This window comes from Adiantum capillus-veneris, chromosome 19 (assembly GCF_014529385.1).
Source record: "Adiantum capillus-veneris isolate H3 chromosome 19, ASM1452938v2, whole genome shotgun sequence".
NCBI classification, from domain to species: domain Eukaryota; kingdom Viridiplantae; phylum Streptophyta; class Polypodiopsida; order Polypodiales; family Pteridaceae; genus Adiantum; species Adiantum capillus-veneris.
In genome coordinates this window covers 2,539,670-2,567,303 of record NC_140949.1, presented here as the reverse complement: position 1 = coordinate 2,567,303, position 27,634 = coordinate 2,539,670, and the positions used below count along the sequence as shown (strand labels likewise).

The following is a 27,634-nucleotide window of genomic DNA, read 5'->3' as shown; positions in this document are numbered from 1 at the left end:
TCATTGCGGCTTGCATAAAGACCTACTAGAATATCTCAAGCCTGCTTTGTAGATTTTGCAGAACGGATGTGAGGAACAATGGTGCGCTTCACAAACAACGCAATCAATGCATGAGCCTGCGCATCCTTAACATCCCAACGAGCTTGTTCTGCCGTAGGCAAAACAACTCTAACAGCTGCAATCCTTGCAGCAAGACCTGCAACATCCTCAACATTGCTTACATCCTCAGAACCAGGACGTACATCAATGCCCTGCACAATGTTCCAGACACCCTTTGACACAAGAACATGTTGCATCATATAAGCCCACATAGGGTAGTTGTCCCCATCCAACCTGTCCTCAGCAGCAAACATCTTGAACACATCTGTGTTGTTGTTGCCAGCCATGGTAAATGCTGCACCTGATGTGGAAACTGCCCGAAAATAGGAGAAATGGAGCGGGAACAACCCGTGCTATATAGAACAAACCGTAGAAGACTATAAGGCACCTGTTATGCAGAAAACGGCACTGACAGAAATTCTGCACAAAATGACGAAATAGCCTGTGCAGTAGTGTCTGTAGTGGAAACGGAGGCGGAAATGAGCCCAAATCAAAATTCTGAGCAGACCGAGCTCTACGAGTCTACCCAAAAAAAATTTCGACCTGCGAACGCTCGCCAAAGCTCACTGAAATCGGAGAAAGTGAGCAGGCGTGTGCTGGAGCAGCTGGCGACTAAGCCCGGGAGGACGTGACCTGCTCTGATATCAATTGTTGGAATTAGGGTTGCAGAGAAACACACACAACTTGGAGAAGACGAAGGAAGCTCAAGGCACACAATGGAGAGTGTATTACTTCGTGTGCAATGGAAAGATAGATAGCCCTAGAGTGATGGGCGTATATACAATGCACGGGGGAAAAAACCTCCTAAAGAGGGAAAAAATGCCCCGGCGGTCCTAGTGTGTTCACACACATCACTACCACATGTATATGGTAACAAGAACAGGTGCTACAACCCGAAGCTATTCTTCGGCATGAAGACAAGGTACTACGACATGGTAAGATTATCCGACGGTATCTTATTAAGTTAAAAAATTATCCTTTTGAAGATGCTAGATGGATGCAAGGAATAGAGCTTAAGGATAATATGAACCTTGTCAATGCTTACAATGCTACATTAGAGTAAGCATATGTACAAATTTCTTTTAAATGACCAATATTTTTGTCTTATAAGGCTAGTTCGCTTTTTATAGTTCTCTTTTTACTGTGCACAAATTTAAATAGTATGCATGCTTAAAATCATGTTTGTGATGACGACGTCTCTCAAACACCGAGTAGAATTTGTCACTCTACTTGGGAGAATGAAATGGACTTCAGAGCAGACATGCTTTGCGGCAGCTATGTCTCCCAAGCACCAAATGGATTAGTCATCTATCTTGGAAAGATGTCATAGGGTAAAAAGGGATCCTCTACCCGCTAAGTAAGATTGACTAATGACTAAGGCTTTATCTCTTCTACCTCATAATCGAGGATGACTATGATTTCAAGAGAGAGGTAATGTCATAAAATCTATAACTAACCAGCCCAAATGATTTTCTCATATTAAACTGATCATTTAATGTGGGAGAATCAACGGGAACAAGGGTTAGGATATAGACATGTGCTTATAGATCTATCTCAACACGGGGTCAATGGTAATGGGACCCAAATGAGAGATGGTTTATCAAAGAGAAGGTTAACCAATGGAGCATAAAGACCTTAGGGTTAGATTCATTGAAGACCTCCAATAGTTAGTGTAAAATTCCTTTGAGGAGAGATGGTCTATCAAAGAGCAAGCTTAACCAATGGAGCATAAAGGCCTTAGGGTTAGCTTCATTGAAGACCTCCAATAGTTAGTGTAAAAGTCCTTTGACCTTAGGTAAGCTAGGACTGAGCTTGAGGTGGGAAGTCGGCCCAAACTTAAGGTGCTTGACGTGCTTGATGACTAAGGTGCTTGAGGTTCTTGATGACTAAGATGCTTGAGGTGCTTAAGGTGCTTGATGACTGAGATGCTTGAGGTGCTTGTCATGCTTGAGATGCTAGGGTTGTACTCGAGGTAGGAACCCGGTCCAAGCTTGAGGGGATTAAGGGCCAAGCTTGTGGTGGGAGCTGGGCCCAAAGTTGAGTGGCTTGAGGTGTCCAAAAGTCAACACTAATCCCTACAAAGGAGGGGGTGAGCCCTACAAGAGGGGGGATGAGAGAGAACACTTACACACTCACTCAAGGCAAGCTTGGTACAAAGAAAGCAAAGGGGACACTTGTCAAGTTCCTCCTTATGTTGCCCTCATTGTGTGACTAAAGCCTATTGATTGGCCAATGGCCACCCAAGGGGTCCAATGATAATTTAAAAGATTTAATTAATTGTTTTTACATTTATCAAGTCCTCTCTCTCAAAGGGGAAAGGGGGACACTTGTTACCCTTGTTACTTGATTTACCTCCTGCTTGTGATTGGCTAGGCTTGGAGGGGTCCAATGAGCTTCAAGCATGAGCTACAAGGGGGGGTCAACCAAAAGCAAGTAGGGGGCCTTCTTAGGGGGTATACTCTCCCACTCACACTCACACACACTCTCATTGTGTGAAGTGCAAAGTGCAAGAGCTCCCTCTCCTTCTCCAAGCAAGTAGAAAGGTCGAGAGTCTACACCAACACTCTTGGCTATGGAGTGCGAATCCAACCAAGAGTCATGCTTCAATGCTTAAGCTTGACATCTTCTTCATCTTCATTACTATGCTATTATGCATGCTAGCAAGAAGAGTGATGATAAGTGAGGAACTAATTCTTTCTCTTATGAAATGTTTCTTCTTCCTCTTTCCTACCCTCATTCCCTACTAGCTCTCTTCACCTTCGAAGGTGTTTGAGGTCTTGGGACTGAGACTTGGGATAGTTAATGCGTTTCCCAAGGTGGTTTACGTTATGCTTGTGATGCGTGAAGCTTTCCATCTTCTTTGCATCACCTAGGTCACAAGGAACACAAAGATTGTATTGTAACAAGTCTCTCTTGATGGGAGAAACCATAATACAAATGCCTATTGGAGGGAGGGACCAGCTCCACATAAATCCGGTCCTCAATTGTTGTCATGTTCTCTAAATTCTCTCTCTTGCAATAGTATTGTTCATGCCAAGTTAACTAAATGCTATGTTTATGTTGCTACCATCAATTATGTTCACCCGCTATGCTCACAAAGTAATTTCACAAAAGTACTCTCTTTAATTTCGCTACTCTCGATTTAATAGGCCAATTCCATTACACACACACACACTCTCTCTCTCTCTCTCTCTCTCTAGGGTGTGCTCCACAATTAGCTGACTTTGCTTCGCTTTTCCAGAATTATCTCACGACCTTTTTCCATATCTATATCTAATGATTATCTCCCTCCAATGATGTGCTGCCAAGTGGTGTAAGTCTCCTTGCAATATTCTCAAAAACTATATTACATAGACAATCAAGGTAAAGAAGTTCAACCGTTGCTGCTTATTTTTGAACAAATGTGAGATAGCTAAGTGGTTAGAGCCAATTCTAAGTGGGAGAGGGTAGTGGGTTTAAGCCCCGGATCTGGTAAATTGGGAATCTTTTGCATTCCCTACGCAATCCAACGGTCACAACCAACCAATGATCTTGAGCCATTGATCCCACCTCCCAAAAGGAGGTGTCAATTAGTAAGGGGGGGCGGGGGATGTGAAAACCAACAACTGCCCGGTGCAAGCCTTGGCACTAAGTAGCACATATATTTAATGCGGGGGAGAGTAATGGGATCGATGGTCGGGGTTGGGGGGTGGGATCTCGTGGCGCACTAAACCTGGCAAATGCAAAAAACCGGTGCAAGCCTTGGCACTAAGTAGCACATATATTTAATGCGGGGGAGAGTAATGGGATCGATGGTCGGGGTTGGGGGGTGGGATCTCGTGGCGCACTAAACCTGGCAAATGCAAAAAACGAGGCGCGCCACCAAAAAAATAGGGGGCACTGAACTTGATGAATACACCTTCACGACTTGAACTCGTGATATAGGGGTCCACATTCAGTGTCGCATGGGCTAACCACCTCACCCACGTGCACATTGTATATCTCAACCCATTTTGACGCTGTAATATTGTGAGTTCGGGATGCATTGCCCACATAGTCGAGATTTAGTGTGTGTCCAGGTTTAGTTTTTGAGCAGACATCGACTGCGATCTTTTCGATCCTCTTGCGTGAACTTCCCCGCCATGGATCCCATTACTCTCCCCCGCATTAAATATAGGTGTTAGTGCTGAGGCGGTGCAAGCAACCTTCCATTCTTTAGTAGCCGACGGTACACTGAAAGTACATTCGGTTTCTGTTGGCAGCTATGGAGTCTCAAATGGTGCATATTCCTGCGGCCCAGCCCACTTCAATGGATCTCAAGGAGCTGATACAGGCTCTCTCTCACACACACACACACACACACACACACACACACACACACACACACACACATGTGCATGTGCTTGCTCTTCCACTGTAGTGTGCTCAATTTTCGCATACTCAGAGCATCAAACTTATGCTTGCGCTTCATGTGTTTCCGTAGAGGGAGATCATTCCAAAGGGATGCACAAGGCCAGAAAACTAGAAGACAAATCTAAGAAGGTGACAAGTTGCAGACACTTTGGCCAGGCAGGCGCCACCGACGAGAACAACGTGAAAATTATCGGCAAAGTGCATCAATGTGGTCCAATCCTGGACAAAGAGGAATCTGAGGAGATCCATTCTTATGATGAGGAGGATGTCTAATTTAGCCTACAAGACGATGGGGTGTACCACCTTGTTAGATCTTTGTTGTAGTCTTTAGCTTGAATTCATTCAGTGCAAACGGCATGCATTAGATTATCAACTCATTATCTTCACATGGGCCCATTTGGAAGGAAGGTCAGGACGTGTATGTTTCGTAGTGTAAACATACATTGATTGTCGTGCATGCGCACATTGTTGTCGTTGTTGTTTGCCTCCATGCATCAGCTTGGCTTGGTTCAATCCATTTTGCATGATAAGCTTTTGCATGTTTTATAATGGCTTTGAGGAGGTATTACCATAATTTGCATGGATGTATTGTATACATGGGAGCGAAAGAAAGACATTTGCTGGCAGCAATGCTCTTACAGGTTTGGTGCCTCTTACAAATGGTAAAGATCTTGTTTGCTATGCAGTTTAAGTACCAGCATACGGAGTTCATTTGTGTGCCACGAGACAAGCAAGATGACCAATTACGTAGTCTTCGGCAAGCTTCTGTTTCTTGAGGATTTTCTTTCTTTTTTTTGGTAGTGCTAAGTGTGTGTACAAATACTGAGGTACATGGTACTCAATGCTTTGAGTTTTCTCATCAGATGTTAAGGTACATGGTGGGGTACCCGTGTCTGTACTTGCTACCAACCTGGGAACATACTGGAATAGTTTGGGGGATAGTTCAGATGATAATGAACCCATGAATCCGTACGAGAATGCTAGACCTGATGATATTGCTTCAGAAGCCACCACCCCAACACATCATCGCAACTATCCTCCAAGTTCCGACGGGCTACTGTGTACGGGTATTATTTGTGGCTACTTAGTACAGCAGATTATTTAAGCTTCTGGAGCAATCAAGAAGGTAGCTTCAATTACTCATGATTGAACGTAACATATATGTAATGTATGTTTTTATTTGATATGTTATTACCGTAGGACCACATGACAAGCCAACAATCCGCACAGCTGATGATGTGGTTCAAGATGAACGGCCGGATAACAGTGCTAAGGCTTGATAAAGGAGCGAGATTTACCAGGTGTAGCTACTTTTGCAGAGACGAATGCATCATCTCCAGGTGAGGTTTTTCCTCAGCCACCGTCTAGCTTACCAATTACTTTTGCAATCTCAAAGACATAATCTCCAGGTGATGCTATGCCATTGAAGCCACCGTGCAACGGCCCCTGTAGTAATGCATCCGCATTGGATATGAATGGTGTCTTTTCTCAGGACCTTGTGCGGCCCACTTCACCTCTCAGGGGTTTATTGTCGCCCATTTGTGAGGGAGATATCACCTCTGACGCAAAGCTAGGCATTGGCAGGCACACGTCTGAGGATGGTAGAGACAGCAGAAAACACGGAAAGGAACACACTGTGGGAATAGTGCGTGAACCTCCTGAACTAGGTAGGTGTCTCGCCTCTGTCCCCATTGAAGCAGATGAGCTGGTATACAGAGATGGTGAGGGCTATTCTCTTACAGATCCACCTGGTTCATTGGATGCCATAGTCTATGCACCGAATGCAATTGCACAATGTCAAGGGCTAAGAGAATGTGTGGAGAATAGTTTAAAAGCATGTACAGATGAAGGGAAGTTTCCAAGTGCGTAGTACATCAACGAGGAGGAAACCAGCGACATTTATATTGGTGAGCAAGCTTGATGATGGCAAATCATTCTTCAAGGGCACATGCTTCAGGAAGAGTGGCAGCCAGCAGCAACCTTGAGGAAATCCTACCATGGATCAAAATTGTTGGTTTTGTAGTCTCAAGAGGCAACTGCAGGCAGAAGAGGAACATCCAGGCCAAAGTGACTAATGTTGGGGTTCGAATGTCTCCCATCCAAATTTTTAGTCTTCAGGTGATCTTAATGGCCACTTGTGTAGAGAGATTGACACTTTTAACAAAAATTAAAATTTATTGGGAGTCTTTGATGCCGATGACGAACAGTGCACTCTCTTGATGTTTGAGAGTGGCGTCGAAACCCTGTTCTCTCTCTCTCTCTCTCTCTCTCTCTCACTCGCTCTCTCATTCACAGCTCTCTCTCTGTCTCTCAAGATTTTTCACTGCCTCTCGAGTGTGTTATTTTATCAACATGAAAGTGAAGACATTATAATGACCGACGAGTAATTTAAAAATCATAGAATGATATTGAGCATCTAGTAAACAAGCATGTTGCTTATGCAATAAAAGCTGGAAAAAAAAGACACACATGTATTTCTCGAAATAGTTACGGTAATTGATCGAGAATCTATTCGGGGGAAACATGGCGCTAAATTAAACTATGAAGCTTAAATGAATTTTTAAATATAAAAAGCATTGATGTACTTAAATAATTGAAAGTGTATTGATTTGAAAATAGTGAATGGGTGTCTACATGAAAACAATGTGAATATTTCTGGTAACATAGTTCAGTGTGAGGAAACCATGTAGCTAAACTGAAGAAAATCTTAGCAAATTTAAAATTCAATTAGCATTGAGAATCTTTACAAATTGAAAAGCGCTATTGAGCTGGTAATTGTGTGCAGTTGTTGTCGCCGGGGTGCACAAAGTTGACATTCGAATTAAACTACATGAAAACAATGTGATTAGTTAAAACGTTTTATCATGCAATGAGTGTGGAAAACATGTAAATTAAAGGAAACCTTAGCGAATTGAATATACAAAAAGCTTCAAGCCTTGATGAACTCAAAGTTGAAGTGCACTATTTGACTTGGTAACCATGTGCGGGTATCGTCTGTCTGAATGTTTGTATCAAGTTATATGAAAACAATGTGAATACATCAAGAAACCTTCGGGTCTTGCAAAGGTTTCCTAATTTTTATCCAATTAGGGTTAATGTTGTAATCAATAAGGAGATGAGGTGATTAAGTGCACCTCTCTTTCTAACCTTTTCTGAGTGTGTTTAATGAATGGGACTTTCATTTTCGTTATTTTGCCATTGACATTGTTTTTGAGAGCTTTTGCCTCTACACTGTTTTTCATCAAAACTACACATTGATAAACGAACTACTCCACAGACTCACCTTCTTCTTCACTGCCTTTGTGTGCTCGACATCGTGATTAATAAGCCGGTAAAAAATCCAAAACTATTATCCTTTTGTGGTAAACTCGGAGAATGGACTACTCAAAATCTTCAAGTAGCTCTCTGGAACGCTGCATCACGAGCTGAAGGGCATCTTGTACATCTGCAAGACTTGGAGATTGTGCTCTGCTTTCGAGCCAGGGTGACAATGTTGTGAATCTCATGCCCATTAAACGGTTGCCTGCAGAGAACAAGGCTGGCAACCTTTGTTTCTGTAGCTTGAGAGGTATCAATCATCAAGGACAGGGTAATGGGTGCACAGCGAGATGCGAGACAAGAAGGCCTGATCAAAATCTCGCACGCGATTGGTGGTTAAGAAGAGACGCCTGCAAAATACTCGAGCAGACGGAGGAAAACACCTGTCATGAGATTGTGTTTAATGTCCACGCTCCAAATAGGCATATGCTTCATCAAGTAGTACTACCGCATGCCACCTCAGAGTTGTGTTAAGAACTTGGCAAAGGTGTTTCTCCAGCTGACCAGCCTCATATCCGAGCTCAAATGCACTGATAGCCCACAAGGGTCTGTGGAGAGTTTCTCTGCTGTTAGTGTCTAGCCTGTGCCAGGAGGCCCATAACACAACACTATACATCCTTCCCCTTTTCTACCACCATATCCAACCCCCTGCCTCTTTCATCCTTCTCTGACAAGTTGGTTGCAACAATGGCCCTCAGCATCTCCTTCTGCTTTGCACTCTCCATCACCAGCTGATCATAAGCTCGATCATTGAAATATATCTTTCTCAAACGCCCCACATCAAAGAACCCCTACTTTTTGAGGCTGAAAGAAACCCCATACACTAGTACAGGTGCAAATTTGAGCTCTTAAGCTAAATTCTTCTCCTGCTTCTATGTCCCTTTGTCTTTTCTCTTGATTCCTCACGTCGCTGTATTGGTGGTTGAGCATTGCCAAGTGGCCATTCTGGGTTCGCCCTTGCCTTATAAGCTAAGCAAATCCACCATCACCCGCCCCTCCGTAAATGGAAGCATCTGTTCGAAGCTCTTTCATAGGTACCCCAAGGACCCTTGGAAATGCATAAAATGAAAGAGCTCCTCCATCGCACATGCATAGAAAAGGCCCCCTTGATGTTCAATAGTTTCCATCATACAATGCCTCTCTTAGAAAGACCAGGGGCAAACTGACAAATTAGAGGTGAAGGGAAGTTAGGGAACCTCCCCATCAAACTCCTCAATTCAAAAACCTTTTAAGAGAGGAGGGTTGTTGTAAATGAGAGAGAGGGGGGGAAGACCTTTTGGGGTATTGCTTTGACCCTTGCCTCCATTGGCATCAACTTTTGGCATTATCATCATCTCCATGAGTGGATCCCTCTTGAGTTGATTCTTGGTGAAGGGCTGGCCATATGAGGAAGAGGTCCTTGCTCTCAGGTTCTTTAGAACAAAAGTTATTCGCCACGTGGGGCAAGAACTTGTGCAAAACAACAATAAGATAAGGTGAGTAGAGCTGGACCTTGACATGACGGGTGCTTTGCGGCCTAATCAAAAGGACACACAATGCCATCGTGTAGATTGTCGCTATTGTTGGAGCTGGTTGTTTCTTTCTTCATCAAGGTCGTGGGGAGGGGGGCCCTCGCCACTATATGGCACGGCTCCAACCCGGGGGGGTTCTATGGTGGGAAAGCAAAGCGAGAATCGTGATGCGGTCTCAACCGTCCAGGGAGTTGGTGAACTAGGGGTGAACTGGGGTGGGAAAGCGATTTGCACGTCTTTTTAGGAAGATTCTTAATCAATGATTGGAGGTGAACATGGGGTAAATTAGGCTTGAAAAGTAGATTTGCACATAATCCAAGGACAGTTAAGGGCCAGTCATGATTGCTTTGAGAAGACACATTTTAAAAAGCCAAAGCTTCACATTGAGGGACTCTAATGTGCACGTATAGTGAGGAGAGAGAGATTTGAAATTAGTGAACTAACAGTAAACTAGGGTGAAGTAGAAGTAAACTAAGGTTTTCTGACTTTACCATAGTGAACTAGGGGTGAACTAAGGGTAAACTAGTAGTGAACTTAGGGTGGCCTGAGAATGATTCCTGAGAGCATGGATTCATGGAATGTGGGTTTACAGAGGTGAACTAGGGATGAACTAGGGGTGAACTAGGCGTGAACTAAGGATGAACTAGAAGTAAACTAAACTCAGCTTCCGTCAATATGGAATCACTTGAAGACCATGCAGGCAACGAGATCATATCGAACCTAGAATTGGAGAGTGACTCAAGCAGTAGCAACACATGTGATCAAGCTAGTGACTCTTCAAGATCCTTTGAAGGTGATGAAGTCATCTCGTGGAGGACACAAATAAGGTTACCTTCCTTTGATCCACTAGCATATGTTCTCCCATTTTCTATTCTTTTGAAAGGAGTACTTATGAGTTGATGAAGAATGTGATTACGGATGACACTTTAATCACCTTGGAAGCTCTTAAATCTTGTGATACTAGAGGGGTGCTAGATTTGGGTAGATGGAGAAAAATGAAGGAAGGGTTGTGCTTGGGACAATCTGAAGATGGCATGAGTTATCTTTGCTTACCCTCATCATCTTCAAATCGCACAAAAGTGTAGATGTATCAGAAGTAAAAGTAGCTTTGGTGGATATTATGATTGAGCATAAAGTGAGGCTTGTTATGCTCCATTCCAGTAAGAGCTATGATATCTCTAAGACCACTGTTGATTACATCAGAGGTTTAGAAAAACAAAGAAGTGTGGATGCCCTTTCAAAGTCAAAGTAGAATATCTTGATGGTAACAAAAAGGCCTCCATTTTGTTGTTTCCTCTTAATGAAGGACATATCCCTGGCAATTTTGAGGATTTATACCACTTACCTATCCATCCAAATGTGATTGAGTGTTGTATGGAAGATCTATTTGATGTTGGCAATGCACGTAGTGTTGCAAAGGTGTCCTTATCAAAAGAACAATTATATTATGAACGGTCTTCTTGTGTTGATCAAGCAACCTTCAAATTCTTTATGATACAGAGGGAAGTTTCAATGAAGTCATTTCAAATACAAAATCAAGGTATTTACTGGGCTATCTCTTTGTCTGAAGTACACGATGTAATTTCTCTTGGTGAAACTAACGCATTTTAGGTATACTTCTCCTTTTGTGCTCCAAGGAAAACTTTCTAAGGATGATTGGACATGTATGCTGACCGAGGCTACAATGCTAAAGGTATCCATAAGATTTTGGTTTGTTTACAAGAGTTGTAGTGACCAAAAGTTGTTTGTACATAGTGCTTATTGAATCCTTTTTCGTGAAAACATGCAGGTGTGCTACTACCAGCCTTACAATCCTCATGCAACAGATGACAGTGAAAAGCCATTTATTCTTATCATTCAAGACTAATGGATGTTGTAAATGGCTATGCTATTCTCTCGGCATAACTCATGGGCTATTGATAGCACTTTCAAGACGAATGTGTTTGGGCTACCACTATATGCCACTGTCTTGCCAAACCAACATGGTGTGGGTATTCCAGTTTGGAAATGGCTATGCAATTCTCTCGGCATAACTCATGGGCTATTGATAGCACTTTCAAGACGAATGTGTTTGGGCTACCACTATATGCTGCTATCTTGCCAAACCAACATGGTGTGGGTATTCCAGTTTGGAAATGGCTATGCAATTCTCTCGGCATAACTCATGGGCTATTGATAGCACTTTCAAGACGAATGTGTTTGGGCTACCACTATATGCTGCTATCTTGCCAAACCAACATGGTGTGGGTATTCCAATTTGGTTTATGATGTGCTCTAATGACCCAGGCTTAGATCATGAGAGGATAGAACTAGAGATAACATTATCTACAATCCTATCTAGAATGGGGAATGTTCGACCTAGCACCCTTGTCATCGATGAATCTCAATGAGAGCTTGAAGCATGCTCAAAGGTCATCAATGGAGATGAGTTGTTGGCATTCTTATGAAACGGGACCCCGTGAGCAACGTTTTTGCCACATTATTGTGTGTTGGTTCCACACAAAGAAAGTATGGGTGGAAAATCTTCTTCCTGGCATAGGTTTGTAGACTCTTTTGTGTGAACGTAATGCATGTGTGGGTCCTCGTGCACCTTGATAACCAATTGTTCAAGTATATGTAGGTACCAAAGGAGCTCCAAGATCATTTTTATTCATCAATGACAACACATATGCATGCCTTCGACGAGGTAGAATTTGAGAATCACTACCAAGAACTTCTTCAACACTATGCAACTTATGGTAATGTGCGAAGGTATGTGACAAATGGTTGGTGTGGACGTGACTGCCCATGACGCAGAAGATGGACTAAGTTTGGTCGTTTATTCAATTATGGAAATGTTGACACTACCAACTTAGTGGAGAGATTGTGGCAGTACATAAAGTATACCTTATTAGATGCACGGCTCAATTAGATCTATTGTGGATCTCTTGCATGCTATTGTGGGTGACTCAACAATTGGCACTAGAATGGGTGGTACTTTATTGGAGTTCTTCAAACAAAAACAAGAAATAGGTAAGACAATCCCTCATGCATTGCTTTCTCTCTTTGTTATGAAAGAGGGATCTTAAACTTGATTTCTTTTGGTATTGTTACTCTAGTTGACTCAGTCCGCTACAACATCCGGGGCTCTTCAAAGCAACACACTACACGATTACATGGTGGGGAGAAAATACTATAATTGTACGAGGGTGATCCTTCCACCTTGGAGATTGTGAATGAGATGACATTATTATTCAAGGTTTGAAGTATTTCTAATCCAAGCCACTGGCATCATGTGAGCATGCAATGCAACTACTGTGATTTCCCAGATTGGGAAAACGAGTGTAAACACCGATATGCACTTCACCTAATCATAAAGAAGTACTTTCCACACTTGTATCCCTTCATTCCAACTGTGGATAATGAGCATGCCGTTGATAAAGATCTCCAGAACACAGAAGATACCAATGAATATTTAATGGATGTAACTCATTTGCGGATGGGGCTGATGATAATGAGGTCTTGAATTGTGTAAGCGAGGTCAGAAGCATACTTACAAGGATTGAAGAAGGCTTGAAGGAAAATGATCCGGCTCAAAAACAGTCTTGTTACGTGAACTCAACATTTGCAAGGATACCTTACTAAAGACCTCCCCATCGAAGGCGATTGAGATGCCTATGAGAGGAAGTATATGGCAAATACAAGCACATATGACTCAAACAAGACTTGGGCATGTGAAGAGGCCACAAGAAGTGGAGCCAAATATAGAGGTTTATGAACCAGGTACATCCCAACCAACAAAGCGAGCTCACGTAACTGGTATATTGCGAAGGAAACATCAACATGGCACCATGAATTTGGTGTCCACATTGTTGCACCAAAACATTCATGGTTGACCCTAGGGTTACCATCACATGTGCCGCTTGTCATGAATTATTGCCTTTATTGGCACGACATACCCCTCCGGATGGAGAGACCTACCTAATAGATAAACATGTGAGAATATGTGATATCCCAACAAATGTAGTATGCAAGATTATTTCTTGTACATCGAGAGAAACCCCAACTGATGAGATAGACATCACAATGGTTCAAGACAATGGTGAAGTTATTCGTAGTGTGTTTGCATCCCAATGGAGGCTTGTGCTCGTATGATGGATCCATTTTGGTCAAGTATATTTGGTTTAAACTTGGTTTACGTCTATTTTGCTTCTAGTTACACTTGTCTTCATACTCTTGCACTCAATATATGAGTTTACATTTGATATGCTCTAGGAAATTATGTGGTGCTCACACCAAATCCATCCCTAGTTCATCTCGAGTTCACCCTTTGTTCACTACTAGTTCACCCCCAGTTCACCACTAGTTCACCCCTAAGTTCACTTTTGGTTTACCACTATAGACCAAAAACCATGCTCACCCCCAGTTCACTCTTAGTTCACCCTCAGATCACCGTTCACTCTTAGTTCACCATTGTCATGCCAAAACTAATGCTCATCCCTAGTTCAACCCTAGTTCACCCTAGTTCACCCTTAGTTTACCACTGTAAGGCCCAAACCATGCTCTCGGGAAACATTCTTAGATTTGGTCCCTATATCACCCCTAGTTCACCCCTTAGGAACTATTCTCACTTTAGGTCCCTAGTTCACCCTTAGTTCACCACTACAAGGCCCAAAACCATGCTCTCAGGAATCATTCCCAAATTTCCTCCCTAGTTCACCCCTAGTTCAATTAGATTTCCACCCTAGTTCACCCTTAGTTCACTCCTAGTTCATTCAGATTCCTCTCTAGTTCACCCCTAGTTCACTCAGATTTCCTCCCTAGTTCACCCTTTGTGCACCCCTAGTTCACCCATAGTTCACCCCAAGGTCATCACTTATGAATAGTTTGCATCCCAAATGGAGGCTTGTGCTTCTAGTTGTCATTGAATTTGAATTACCTTAGTTTAAACATCACTTGCTTATATTTTATAGCAATTCCTCGTTACCATTTGGGCTTTTCACCCCTACAATAATTGGTCTACCAATTTGTGTTGATCACCCCATTAATAGCCAAGGCATACCCCCTACATGGTCACATGACCCTTGGAAATTTCACGATCAATTTTTCTCGCTTTTCTCACCAACAAATGTACCTACCATAACAACTTGAATCCAAATAGATTGCATTATTGCACTAGCTCAATCTTCACTCATAAGGTTTTGGCAACAAGTGCACCTACCTTGGTCACTCTTATAGAATTAGAATCAATCTTAACACATCATTTCTTACCACACATGAAATAGACAAATTGAACGACATATTCAATCTTCACTCTCATAAGGTTTTGGCAACAAGTGCACCTACCTTGGTCACTCTTAGAGAATTAGAATCGATCTTAACACATCATTTCTTACACACATGAAATATACAAATTGAAAGACATATTGGAAAGAACATGATAAGTTAGATCGTATAAAGAACAAATACAAAAACTCGATCATATAGCATTGCATTATTTGCAATTGTGAACTTAGATCACTCTTGGGAATTTGGAACCAGCCTTGATATATCCCTCTTAATATATACAAAAGGTAGGCAATCGATAGCCAGAGTAGACGCATGGAGAGACATATTGGAGGACACAAGATGGACTATATTGCATAAAGAACAAAAAATTTACATCATAACTCCATCATGTGGCATAAAAGACACTAGCTTATGGTGCACTTTGCTCTCATAAGATCTCAAAAGTTACATCACAAAAGTTTTACATATAATAAAGTGATTTCCAGTGCATGAGATAAAAAAGAGATGCTACATAAATATCATAGTCTAAAGTTTCCAAAACGCATCATCCTTGCACTCCATCAAGTCTTAGAGACCTTTTGCTCCAAGCTATAAGCTCCTCTTTTAGCCTTTGAACGGATTGGCGCTTGAACCAAGTCTTTGTGAGCTGTATATCAAACATACAGAGTTAGTGAACCATGTAAATCACTAAAGTAAGACCATCACATGAAGTTAAGTGTTTTCTCAATGAAAAACAATTACATACCCAGCTCTTTGATCGTTTGCCAAAGGCCACAACAATAAAATGCTTCATATAAGCCATACATAATTCAACCCACAATCATGGGCATTTGGTTGGCGAGGAACCTAAAGACATGTATCAATTTTCAATATTGTATAAATTAATCCTATCAGCATGTAAACGCATGCGTATAACACTTGAGCCATTGACACACCTCAGGTATTTCTAGTGGTGATCTAGTCCTTTTCTTGGTTTTTCCATGAAGTCTTTCAAACCCTCTTTCGAACAATTGTGAGATATAATCTCAAGAACCCTACAAGGAAAGCTCTTAGTTCCAACTCTCACCCAATAACCTCTATATTCCTTACCACATACATACCTATAGACACTAGCAAGATAGGTTGTGCCATTAGAATCATGCAATGAATTGAAGTACATGATAGCATGTGTCTCCCATGGAAATTTGTCAAGCTTTTTGAAGTGATTGTTGAAGATGACATAAAGGACCCAATGGTTCCTTAAACAAGACATACATATGCAACAAATTAAGCATGGCAACCAAACGTACATCACATCACGTTCAAGCTAAAAGAAAATGAATAAAGCATACTACTAACTATTGGTAGAAAAAGGAACCAATGTTGAGCCTCATATCTAAACCTTGCAAGTAACTCTTGATAACTCCAATGTCTTCATGGTGATGTAGTGTAACATAGTCATACCATAAACTATCCATGAACCAAACTTTGTCTAAGGCCTCTTTTGGCAATGTGTTTTCTATCCAACTATCACCATAAAAAACAAAGACATTGTGTTGAAAACTTACATAATACACGACATATTTCTAAAGCATTCAAATTAGCTTTAAACTATACTTACATCATAAACAAGTTCATTGTTTTTGTGGAATCTTTGGCATGGGAAATATCTCCAATCATTTTCATGTCCACTTCAAAGTTTATATTAGATCGATGAGATCTAAAGTGAATTGGTGATCCACTTTCAAAACTATATGTCAAAGCAAATTTATACATTAACAAATGGTAGAGAATACTAAATCTTTAGAGGATGGTAATATTCACCTTGCTTGTATGGACTCATTGCCATTACTACTACTTGCTTCCAAGTTAATTCCCCCTTTGCTTATCACCAAAGAAAGTGGCATGTCGCCTTTGCAAAGAGGAGAGTCACTAATCATTTGAATTAACTTTGACGAACCAATGGTCACCCGAATCTGAAGTATATTGACAAGATCAAGAGACGCTAAGTAACTATATGCATGATTTAGATTTCTACATGAAAAAGTTTTACCCGTTTCTCTCTTTCAATGGACAACAAATTTTCAAGAAAAGAAGCACCTAACGGTACGGGAGTACCCTCTATGAAGCTTCTTTTTTCCCGTTTGTTTCATAGGTGCAAGCAAAGGACCATGACCATCATCCAATGCGAGATTTGGCTACAAGACATGCAACTCATTTAACACCAAATTCAAAATCCGCATCATACCATACAAGTAGTCATTTAAAATAACGACACTACATGCGACATACCGAAGTACATGCTTGCCCAATATCAACTTTCTCCTCTTCTTTATGCCTTTTTCCACCGAGATTACGTTTCTAAAAAGAGACCAGAGTAGAAAGCAAAAAAGCAACTTGATCTTGATAAAATAAAAGTGTGATGGCTGGGATAGAAATGCTTACATTCATCTCGAAGCCCCCATCAATCCGTTTTTGTATACCTGCCGTGCGTGCATCTTTTGTGCTCATTTACTCCTCTAATGAATTGGCCATTTATCTTTCTACAAAAGCTTCTTTCGATCGCTTTGCTAGCTTCTCACTCTCATCAAAAGCATTCCATTTTTGAACCAAGGACTTCTCCCTCCCTTGTGGAAACTTTGATTTGTTTCTCTCGAACTTATAAGCCGCATCCTCGAACTGCACCTTTGATTGATTCTCGTATGTATTTTTCCCTTGACGAAGTCCTATGCACCAAGCCTCGAGGTCGACCATCCTTGCGTAGCGGGATATCACACTCAATGCCATGATCATCTCAAAGATGCTCGATCATGTCGACCCTCTTCTCGTAACATATTTTGTTAGCCTGACACTCTTCCGTTGCATTGCATTGACAAGTTCTTCTTCCATTGTCATGCACAATTTTGATGTAGAGCGGTCTCGCATCCTCCATCCCCCGTGATTGTTTGTTTGTTAGAAGGGGATCTTAATATTACTTAAGCTTTAGGGGGGGGGAGGGGGTAGTAGCAATGGACTTAAGCTTTAGGAGGGGGAGCATGCACTTAAGCTCTGTTTTTCTCCTAAAAGCGGGGCGAGAACGAGTGGAATGTGCTAAGGGAATTGGAATGCAATGCTGCTTAGTGTCGTAATAAGCAATGCTGCTAAGGGGTATAAGGAATCTTCAGAAGCTTGTTTTCCTGCTACTAAGGATATAAGGCAAGAAGCCCTGAATGCTTGTTGCTGAGGATATAAGGGAGTGTAGGAAAATACTCTAAGGCTACGGAGGAATAAGCTCTGATTGGAGGCAATGCAGGAAAGCCATGATCGTGAGCTGCTGAGGGTATAAGGCATCATAAGACCAGATAAGGCAGTGCAAGCCTTCGCAGGAAGGGAAGATTGAAAGCAGGGCGGCCGGGCCAAGCAGCGCATGCCTCACGAGTTGCCTAGTTCACAAAGATGCACGCAAGGGTTCGGCAGTGAATGCTCACACTCCCCCTCAGTAACTTCACCACCGTCCCCAGGCACCAGCCCCCCCTCCCCCTTCGGATGGCCCTCATCTTACTTACTCCCCCAGCCCTCGATCCCCTCTGGCCTCCAGCCGTGCCATATAGTGACAAGGGAGGGGGGCAATGCATCTGTATCGCTGATCTGTCGCACTTTATTTTGCAGAATGTAGCTCTGCAAGCATGCGATGCATGCCACATGAGTGCTGGTAATCTCAGCCATGCAATCCAATAAGTGTGTCCTAGATCAGCACGCAATATGTGCCCTGCTTGCAACAGCTCATCCGTCGTAATCACCTAAGAGTCAATGGCTCTTCAGATGCCACATCATCACATGGAATTTTGAATGTTACCCCTCCGCCTTATGACTATCACCCTCTGCAGGTCATGCAGGTCAGTGTACTGCCCCCCCTCCCAACGACCATGATGGTCGAGAATGGCCCTACTGTGACCATTCCTTGAAATAATGCGCTCCCATCATGGCTCCCACCGGTCACCATGAGGTCGCCCATTATTTCAAGGAATGGCCACTATAGGTCCATTCCCTACACCATCAAGGTCACTGGTTGGCGGGGAAAGGATTCTGGCCCTTCATGAACTGTCAATTCTGGATTGGAATCTTTGCTACAGCAAATCGGTTGACGACATGTCAACAGTTGTAATAATCGAGCTGCAACCTCTCAATCATTGTGAATGATTCCTAGCCCTGTCAGCAACTGTAATTAATCGATCAAGCTCTTCTCAATCATTGCTATTGATTTTAAGCCACATCAGTACCCATAATCCACCCCTACCCCATCAACCTCATCAGCATGTGTTCTCGACTGAACTATACCTATTGTTGCACGTTGTACCCGACATGCAAGGTGAATTCAAAGGTGCAGTAGCAGCCCAGCTAGAATGTCGAGGGTGTAGAATGCAACAATCGTGGCCCGCCTCCCAATTACTCTTGACGGTCGAGAATGGACACTTAGTGTCATTCGCTCATAATACATGCTCCCTAATGGCTCCTGACATCTGTCGGTTGCCAAGGGGTCATAGGTATTATGAGGAATGGACACTAGGTGTCCATTACCTACCCCGTCAAGGTCGGGAGTCGTCAAGGGGGCAACAAATCTGCACGCTCCATCCCCTTGCCTTTCTAGCTCAGAAGATCGGATGTGACCGTCAAATGATGGACAGCTTAGCAATCAAAATTTGCTAGAAGCTACGTTCAGTGTGCACACCAATCAGGATTCTCCAACTCAACATGCAGAATGTTAGAGAGCTATGCACAGTCTGCAGCTCAACCAGGTCTCTCCACCTCAGCGCTGTGAATATGACAGGTCAGCACCTAGAATGGGATGAGGTGCTGCCACCTCAGCACACGTAATATTGGTCGGTTTTCTTTGCGTGCGTACCTAATTATAGGTGGAGGGTGGTGCAATTGAATCATCAAAATGATGACACCACCACCCTGCAGAGTTCCTATGGAATCTCTCTGTTGCAACTACTGTGAAATACCTTTTTGGTATAATGATGAATGTCCCTGAATTATCTCACCCACAGTCCCAAATCAACGCCCCCAAACTTAGCTCATCTACCCACCAATCTAGCACTTTCATAAACGGCACCTCTTGCCTACAATGTATATAAAGAGATGTTGATATGTTAAGCGTGTGAAAGTCCTTTCATTATCAATACATTGAGATTTTATTCTCTGTCTTAGAGTACACTGCAGTGTGTTTCATTTCAAGCTTGATTAGTTTAGGTTGTTATTCATTCTTAGCACTAGTTCCTATTGCTTCACCTGGTATTTGATGTCTACAATGCTCGGAAAAGTAAAAAAAATAATGCCAAGGTGGAACTTATTCTCCACTTCAAAGATCGGCAAGTCTAAATGGTGAAGAAACTCGATCACCACCGCCAATGTCATTTGGAAGTTCTTTGAAAAGAACTACGAGCATACCGACCTCGTTCACTAAGTTTCCCTGATCAAGAAACTGGTAAACACCACTATGCATGAAGGTCAGTCCTCATCCAAGTTCTTAGAAACTTGGCAGATACTTCTAGACGAAGTGCTTATATCACGGCTAGCAATCCCTGAAGAGTTGCATTCTATGCTCTTGTTGGCCTCCCTTCCCACATCATGGAGGGCCTTCATCACCACATAAGCCACAATGGAAAATCTACAGCTACAAAATCTAGTAGCAAAGATTCAACAGGAAGAAACCCTTTGCGACCACACCAACAGCTCGCAAAAGTCCACGGCATTAGTCACTATGGCTAGACCTCACAATCCTCACCCTGGAAAGAAGACGTACAACCACTGTGGCCCTCCTCGTTAGCACCACAACCATGGAAAGAAGCATCATCCAAGCCCTAGGCAATGCACAAATTGCCATCGGTTTGGTCATATTGCCAAGGATTGTTGGCAACCCCGTAATCAAGGTAATTTTCTCCCTCCTGCCACATATTCTCATTATTATCCCTCATACCCTCAAGGGGAGGCTAGACCCTTTCTGTCCTCACCTTCGTCTCATGGCCAAGCTCATTATGCTGATATCTCTACATATGATAATAACCCTTCTTACCCTATGCAATTATATGCAGCTACATTCTATACTTCATCCCCTGATCTCTGGCTACTTGACATTGGTGCCACCCACCATATGACATATCAATTTCATTGGCTTTCAAATTTAACATATCTCTATACTCCTATAGAAGTCTGTCTCGGGGATAATAGCCTCCAACTCACTACAACCTATGGCGATGCCACCATCAATCTACCCAATGGCTTACGCACTACTATATCCAAAGTTTATTATGTACCTAGCCTAAAGAAAAATATTGTCTTTATTAGCGAGCTAACATCTTCATGTATTACCATCAAATTCACAAAAAATGGTTGCAACATACAAGCCCAAGATGTGAATGGATAGCATATCAATCTTCAGGGACCTCAGGTTGGGCAACTCTACCCTCTAGGTGATTCATCTCGTGCACATGCTCTTGCATCTTCTGCATCATCTTCCCCACATGAAAACACTATAAAATGGTACTATAGACTAGGACACATTTCTGAGCATGTTTTACACACCACCAACTTGCCCTCGGCTTGCCCAAGCACCTCACTCCCATTACCCTTTGTGAAAGATGCATTTTTGCCAAATCACATCACACACGTTTTTCCATCTTTGCCTCACGCGCTTACGCACCACTCGATCTCATTAAATCTAATGTATGTGGCTCCTTGCCTGTCAAATCACTCACTAACAACATATATATGCTCACCTTTATTGATGACTAGCTGTCTATTATATGCCTGACAAAGCTTCCACTACCACACATTTTAGCCACTTCAAAGCACTTGATGAAAACCAGCATGATCGGAAAATCAAGGTCCTTCGCATTGGCAATGGCAGGGAATACACCTCCAATCAGCTTAGGGATATTTGTCACACAACAGGCATTCGCCATGAATTCACCATCCATGATCACCCTTAACAAAATGGTCGGGCCGAGTGCAAGAATCACGCTATTTTTGACGATGATCATACCATGCTCATCCAAGCGAGTTTAGCAGACAATTAATGGGAAGAAGCTACGGCCATCGCATGCTACATTCAAAATCAGATTCCATCCTCTCGAAACCCAGCACGACTCCATACGCTCTATGGTATGGCCACACACCGAACCTTGGTCATCTCCAAATTTTTGGTAGCATAGCCTATCCTCTCAATACAAATCCCATGTCAAAACTATCTTCACGAGCCACTCGCACCATCTTCATCGACTACGGTGATTGCCTTGGTATCAAGGCATATCGCCTCCATCGACTCAAGATCCATAAGTTTATTCACGCCTGCACCGTCATTTTTTATGAAGATTTCATACTCTTCCTTCCTCTAGTACTCCCTCAAATCCATCTGATGCCTCTCCATCCTCTTCACTGTACTATCTTGCCCATCATTTCCCTCATGCCCACCTCCTCGAGAACCTCCGCATGACCCTCCCCTTATTTATCCACCACCTCCTCATTTGGTATCACCTCTGCATGCCGCCATTTGGAGCCACCTTCCCCTACATTACCCTCTCTCTCTCCATGCGCTATGCTTCCCCTGTGCATGGCTCGCCACCTTCTCTACGAGTTGCTCAGCGAGTTGTTGCTGGCGCTCTTTCTCCACGCTGACAAGCTGCTCCTGTGCCTTGCACCTCATGCCATAGCGTACCTCCATGCTCTCATCCTCCTACCACTACCTGCAATCAACTTAGCCCACCTAGCACCCACCCCCAGCCCCTTTTTCAGCTTCCGCCACCTTCTCAACCTGTGCCCCCACTTGCAGCCTCGCCAGGCCCTGTCGCTACCCCAACCCGAAGCCCCCAACAGTGTGCTATTCTTCATAGCCGCCCCTTGGGACCAACTCAACCTTACCCATCCCCTTGCGCTCTCACAAAGTCCCCTAGCCCTGCTGCACCATCCTCTGCTATTTTCCCAACTCGAAAACAACGGCTGCAACATACCTTTAACTTAATTTCTCTTGGCGACAGTTCCCACCCTCGACCACCAGCATTGCAAACCCCAGCCTCGCCCACCATGGTTTGGACTTACCAAACCACCCGCAAGAGTACTATGCCCCACCTTGCCGCCTCATTGTTGGCAGCCCCTACCCATGAACCATCTCGCTCCGCATCATCACATCCAGCTCCAATAACCTCACCATCGGTTTTCTCATCGGTGGATGATTCTCATGGCACCCCATCAAATCAGCCCATCTCGTCCGGGATTGACGAGGTTGAACCTCTTACATCAATCTCGGTGATATCTCCCACAACATGCACATCTTCGGACTCATTGCCCTCCGCACCACATCTTGACCAGGCAGCTTCTAGTAGCCGCATTCGCACGCGCTCATTGGCGGATATCTACGTTGCCACAAGTTTCTCCGTTGTTCTTCAAGAGGAACTCCATTCCACTGCTCCACCTGTTTTGATAGAAGATATTCTTCCAATATCGATCGTCGATGCCCTCTCATCTAGTGAGGGAGACTTATGGCGTGCAACAATTCAAGCTTAGCTTCAAGCTCTGGAAGAAGCTCATACTTGGGATCTTGTTCCACCCCTGGAGCATCACAACATAGTCACATGCAAATGGCTTTTGAAGAAAAAATTACTTCCCCCCGATGGCACAATCAAACATTACAAAGCACGTCTTGTCTCTCATGGCTATACACAGAGGTATGGTGTAGCTGATTATTTTGACACATGACTGCCATTTAGACTTTTAATCGCTATAGCCGCAAAGTATAATTTACCTCTGCATCACCTTGACATTAAAACCGTGTTTTTGTACGGTTTACTCTTATGAGCTCGTTTACATGACCGAACCATCGCACTTTACAAATCCCTACTATCTCGATTATGTTTGCAAGCTAAATAAGCCCATATACGACCTTAAACAATCTGCAAGTGAATGGTACACTCGCATACACAATTATCTCATTACATGTGGTTGGACGCGACTAACTGTCGACTTCAATATCTTTATATGGCGTACAAGTGATGGCCTTGCCATTCTGGGTTTATTTGTGGATGATATCCCACTCATTGGCACCACCAAAACCATGGTACTACGTGCCATCGACTATCTCCAACAAGAATTCCCTGTCAGCCACAAGGGAGCCATGACGTATTTTCTTGGCATTCAAATCCTTCGTGACCCCTATGGAAAATGGATCAAACTCACTCAGGTAAAATACATCAAAGAGCTTCTCACTTATTATAGCATGAGCACATGTTCTCCTGAATTTAGCCCCCTTCCTCTGAAACACAACTTAGCACCTGAATTCCATGCTTACACTCCCACAAATGAGCTCTATTGGCCCTCTCTTCATTATCCCAAGTGTTGTGGCCAGCTTCGATAGCTCATATCATACACTCGCTTCAATCTTTGTTACACCGGCCATATTTTATATAGAGCTATGTCATAGCCATGCAAAGCACACAAGCAAGCCGCAAAACGCACACTTCGCTACCTACTCACTACCAAACACTATGCTCTCACCTATGCTTATGATTCCACTACACCCATCTCCCTGAGTGGCTATGTCAACGCCAATTGGGTAGGGGATGATCCCCGCTGCTTCTCCACAGGTGGATATATCTTCTCTATTTCAGGTACACCCATATCTTGGCAAACAAAGAGACAATCTTCAATTGCCTATTCATCAACTGAAGCCGAAAAATATGTTGTTGTTGCCCTTGCTTCTAGGGAAGCATTATGGATTTCTGAGCTCATTCATAAATTTCATCTCCCATACCCTATCTCGGACGAACCAATCATCCTCTATTGCGACAACCAATCTGCAATTGCCCTCGTTGCTTCCCCAAGTTTCTCCAACAAACTTAAGCACATCAAAATCAGCTATCACTTCATCAAGGAATTGGTAGCCAATGGATTTTTAAAGCTGCAATATTTATCCACTGCACACAATTGGGCTGATTTCCTCACAAAATCTGTATTTGCTACCACCCAAATTGCATCATGTTGTCACTTGTTACGTGTACCTACTGCTTGCCCACCTCATTGAGGGGGGATTCTCTTATGTAATGAGGTGTTCACCATTATGGGGGGATGTGAAATACCTTTTTGATATAACGGTGAACATCCATGAATTATCTCACCCACTAGCCCCAAATCAATGCCCCCTAACTTAGCTCATCTACCCACCAATCTAGCACTTACCTAAATGGCACCTCTTGCCTACAATGTATATAAGGAGATGTTAATATGTTAAGCATGTGCAAGTCCTTTCATTATCAATACATTGAGTTTTTACTCTCTGTCTTAGAGTACACTGTAGTGTGTTTCATTTCAAGCTTGAGTAGTTTAGGTTGTTATTCATTATTAGCACTAGTTCCTATTGCTTCACAACTACGACTACTTTTAATTCTACAGGAGTTCTAATATGCAGGATACTGGCTTCCCTCATAGCCAGACCTCTCTCTTTCTCTCTCACACATATCACGTGCACACTGACACGCTTATGTATATTTGTAGTGGTACACACATAGGCCATCTCTCTTGCTCTCTCTCTTCTTTGGCTTGCCCAATTCGGCCGCCTATCACGAGCAATATCGACTTGCAATGTCATCCACATCGCACAGAATATGACTCTAATTCTAGGGACGTGCATGATGGTTGAAATGTCATGGGATGAGCACAAGAAGACATTAATAGTAGGAGAAGAGGTGGCATTCCTTGCATTTCCTACCATCATGACGTCGATGATGATATAAAGCAGGCAGGCAGGCTGTATGGCTACCTCTGATGGTGACCTTGAGTATGATAATGATGATGTGCGTGATGAATTCTTTGCATATCCGATGAATACTTCCATGGTGGCATGAGCTGCTTAGCTCGCCATCCTCTTTTTGCTGCAGGGACATATGTCATCCAAGAAAAGCATGCTCTACCTCCAATCCCTATCTGTGCTTCTCATGGCCACCCTCCTCCCAACCCTTGATGGCTGGGGAATGGTCATTTAGTGACCATTCCCCATAATGTTGACTCCCACATAGCTCCCGATTTCTGCCAGTAGCCATGTGGTCGTCAACATTATCAAAAATGGTCATTAAATGACCATTCCCTACCCCTTCACAATTGAGAGTCATGGGGATGCACATATGGGCCATCCATCTACTTAACGTTCTGCTTCATAATGCAGCTCTACAACCGTGGGATGCACTCCACATCTGCAGGCAAAAAAGTGAGCACCTTGTCCAATGACTGCACTGTAGTACAACACTAAGAATTTCCACCAGTGTGTGCCACATCAGCAGCTGGAATCGTGTGTACCCTACTACAATCAAAGTGGGCTAACTCAGCAACCAGAACTCATGCTTCTACGTCCAAGCCTGGCCCCCTCCTCCCGACTGTGAAGGCCAAGAATGGTCCTTGAGTGACCACTCCCTAAAATCCTGCTCCCATCAATGGCTCCCCACCTCTGCGGGTCACCATGTGATGATAGTGTTACAATGAATGGTCACTTAGGGACCATTCCCTACACCTTCCAAGTTCCTTCCAAGTCAAACCACCATCTTTCATGGGTAGGCCATCTCCAACCTGGATCCTTCACATCCATCAAGGTTGTTGGTCGACGGGTAGAGGATCTTGACCCTTCAACTGCTGCCCTTTGTTGATCGCAATCCCTGTTTGCAGCCGAGGGATTGACGACGGCTCAACAAACAAAAAATTAGTGCATGTATGCCAAACAACCTCCCAAGTCAGCAATGGGAATCATGCCTGCACTTGATACCTCAACACGCATTTTCCAAGTAAGAAATGAAAAAAGAAGTGAAAGTAATGGGAATCGCTACAGGTGAACTAGTTATACAGTATTTTGTAACGTACACAATCTTTGCATTGTACCTGGCCACCCTCCCACAGTGTACCTGGACCCCCGAGCAACCTTGACGGCCGAGAGACCATTCTCATAATATTGACTCCCACCATGGATCCCGGCTTCCGCTGGTCGCCATGTGGTCGTCAATATTATGGTTTAAGGAGAAGAAAACTCCTGATCTTGGGATGCCACCTTGCAATCCTATCATCTTAACCAGGGTGTGCTTGTTACTTGGTAAGCCAAAGGCTCTTTTTTCATTCAATGTCTAAACGCATAAGTCACTACGTGGCATAGATTTAAACTTTAAAAAAAACATCGCTGCCATGAAAAGCTCTAAATAAAAAAACTCCACGTGAAAAGCTACCAAGTGAATAAAATTAAAAAATAAATCTCTACAAGCAGTTCACAGGTTCCCCAGAAGCAGGTCGGAGCTTTGTCTGTAGGTTTGTCTCTATCTACTCTTTGAGAGAGAGAGAGAGAGAGAGAGAGAGAGAGAGAGAGAGAGAGAGAGAGAGAGAGAGAGAGAGAGAGAGAGAGAGAGAGAGAGAGAGAGAGAAGGCTAAGATGCTAGTAGATGATAATGGCTTTGCTCATGCATGAGATTTAATGGAACCATCAAACACGATCCCTAGTACTACCTTCTCATTCTATGATCTATGGTGCTGTAAGTGGCCGCAACGCCCATCTATGGTGCTGGAAGTGGCAATGTCCAGCTAGCTGTACTGGCACCTTATACCTGTTCACATGAAAGCAAAGAGCCATGAAGAAAATCCTACCTCGTCAACATGAAAAGAGCATTCTTTAGTAACCTAGATTTAGTAGGCAAAGCTCCTTCCTATTCATTCTACCAGTACAAGGTCGACAATGTCATTGTTTGCCTCATCAGCATAATGGAATCGGCCTTCTTTTGTAGTGAAGCCTCAATTACCTAACTATAAACCTACTTGCACCTTCCCCACGTAGCGATCATAGCAGCTTTGTGTGCAACAAGACCCAATGGCTAGCTGAACAGTATGTCCATCTTCAACTACCACTCAGCTCGTTTCTGCAGGCATGACTAGTTATGGCCAGCATTATGCGGCTGCAAGTATAGCTCATGCATATTCAACAACCCTGTGCCCTCAGCCATCCTTCAATGTTCATGGAAATGATATGCAGCAGGTCCCCATGCCTAATTCTCAAGATTCACATCAATTAT

The 27,634-nt window shown here is 43.2% G+C and overlaps 1 protein-coding gene and 2 pseudogenes across 1 annotated transcript; 2 read left to right on the top strand and 1 right to left on the bottom strand.

Moving 5' to 3' along the window:
• The first annotated feature begins 4,281 nt into the window (after positions 1 to 4,281).
• Positions 4,282 to 8,549, top strand: LOC147433466 (uncharacterized). The gene is made up of 9 exons (XM_086490144.1): positions 4,282 to 4,758; positions 4,838 to 4,899; positions 5,178 to 5,248; positions 5,355 to 5,558; positions 5,692 to 5,757; positions 5,811 to 5,831; positions 5,901 to 6,353; positions 6,449 to 6,609; positions 7,975 to 8,549. The coding sequence occupies exons 1-9, from the start codon at positions 4,582 to 4,584 to the stop codon at positions 8,281 to 8,283; spliced, it is 1,524 nt and encodes a 507-aa protein (XP_086346270.1). The 5' UTR covers positions 4,282 to 4,581; the 3' UTR covers positions 8,284 to 8,549.
• A 1,446-nt stretch (positions 8,550 to 9,995) lies between these two features.
• Positions 9,996 to 13,195, top strand: LOC147433465 (uncharacterized; annotated as a pseudogene).
• Positions 13,196 to 15,191: 1,996 nt separating this feature from the next.
• On the bottom strand, positions 15,192 to 16,474 carry LOC147433464 (uncharacterized; annotated as a pseudogene).
• Positions 16,475 to 27,634: the final 11,160 nt, after the last annotated feature.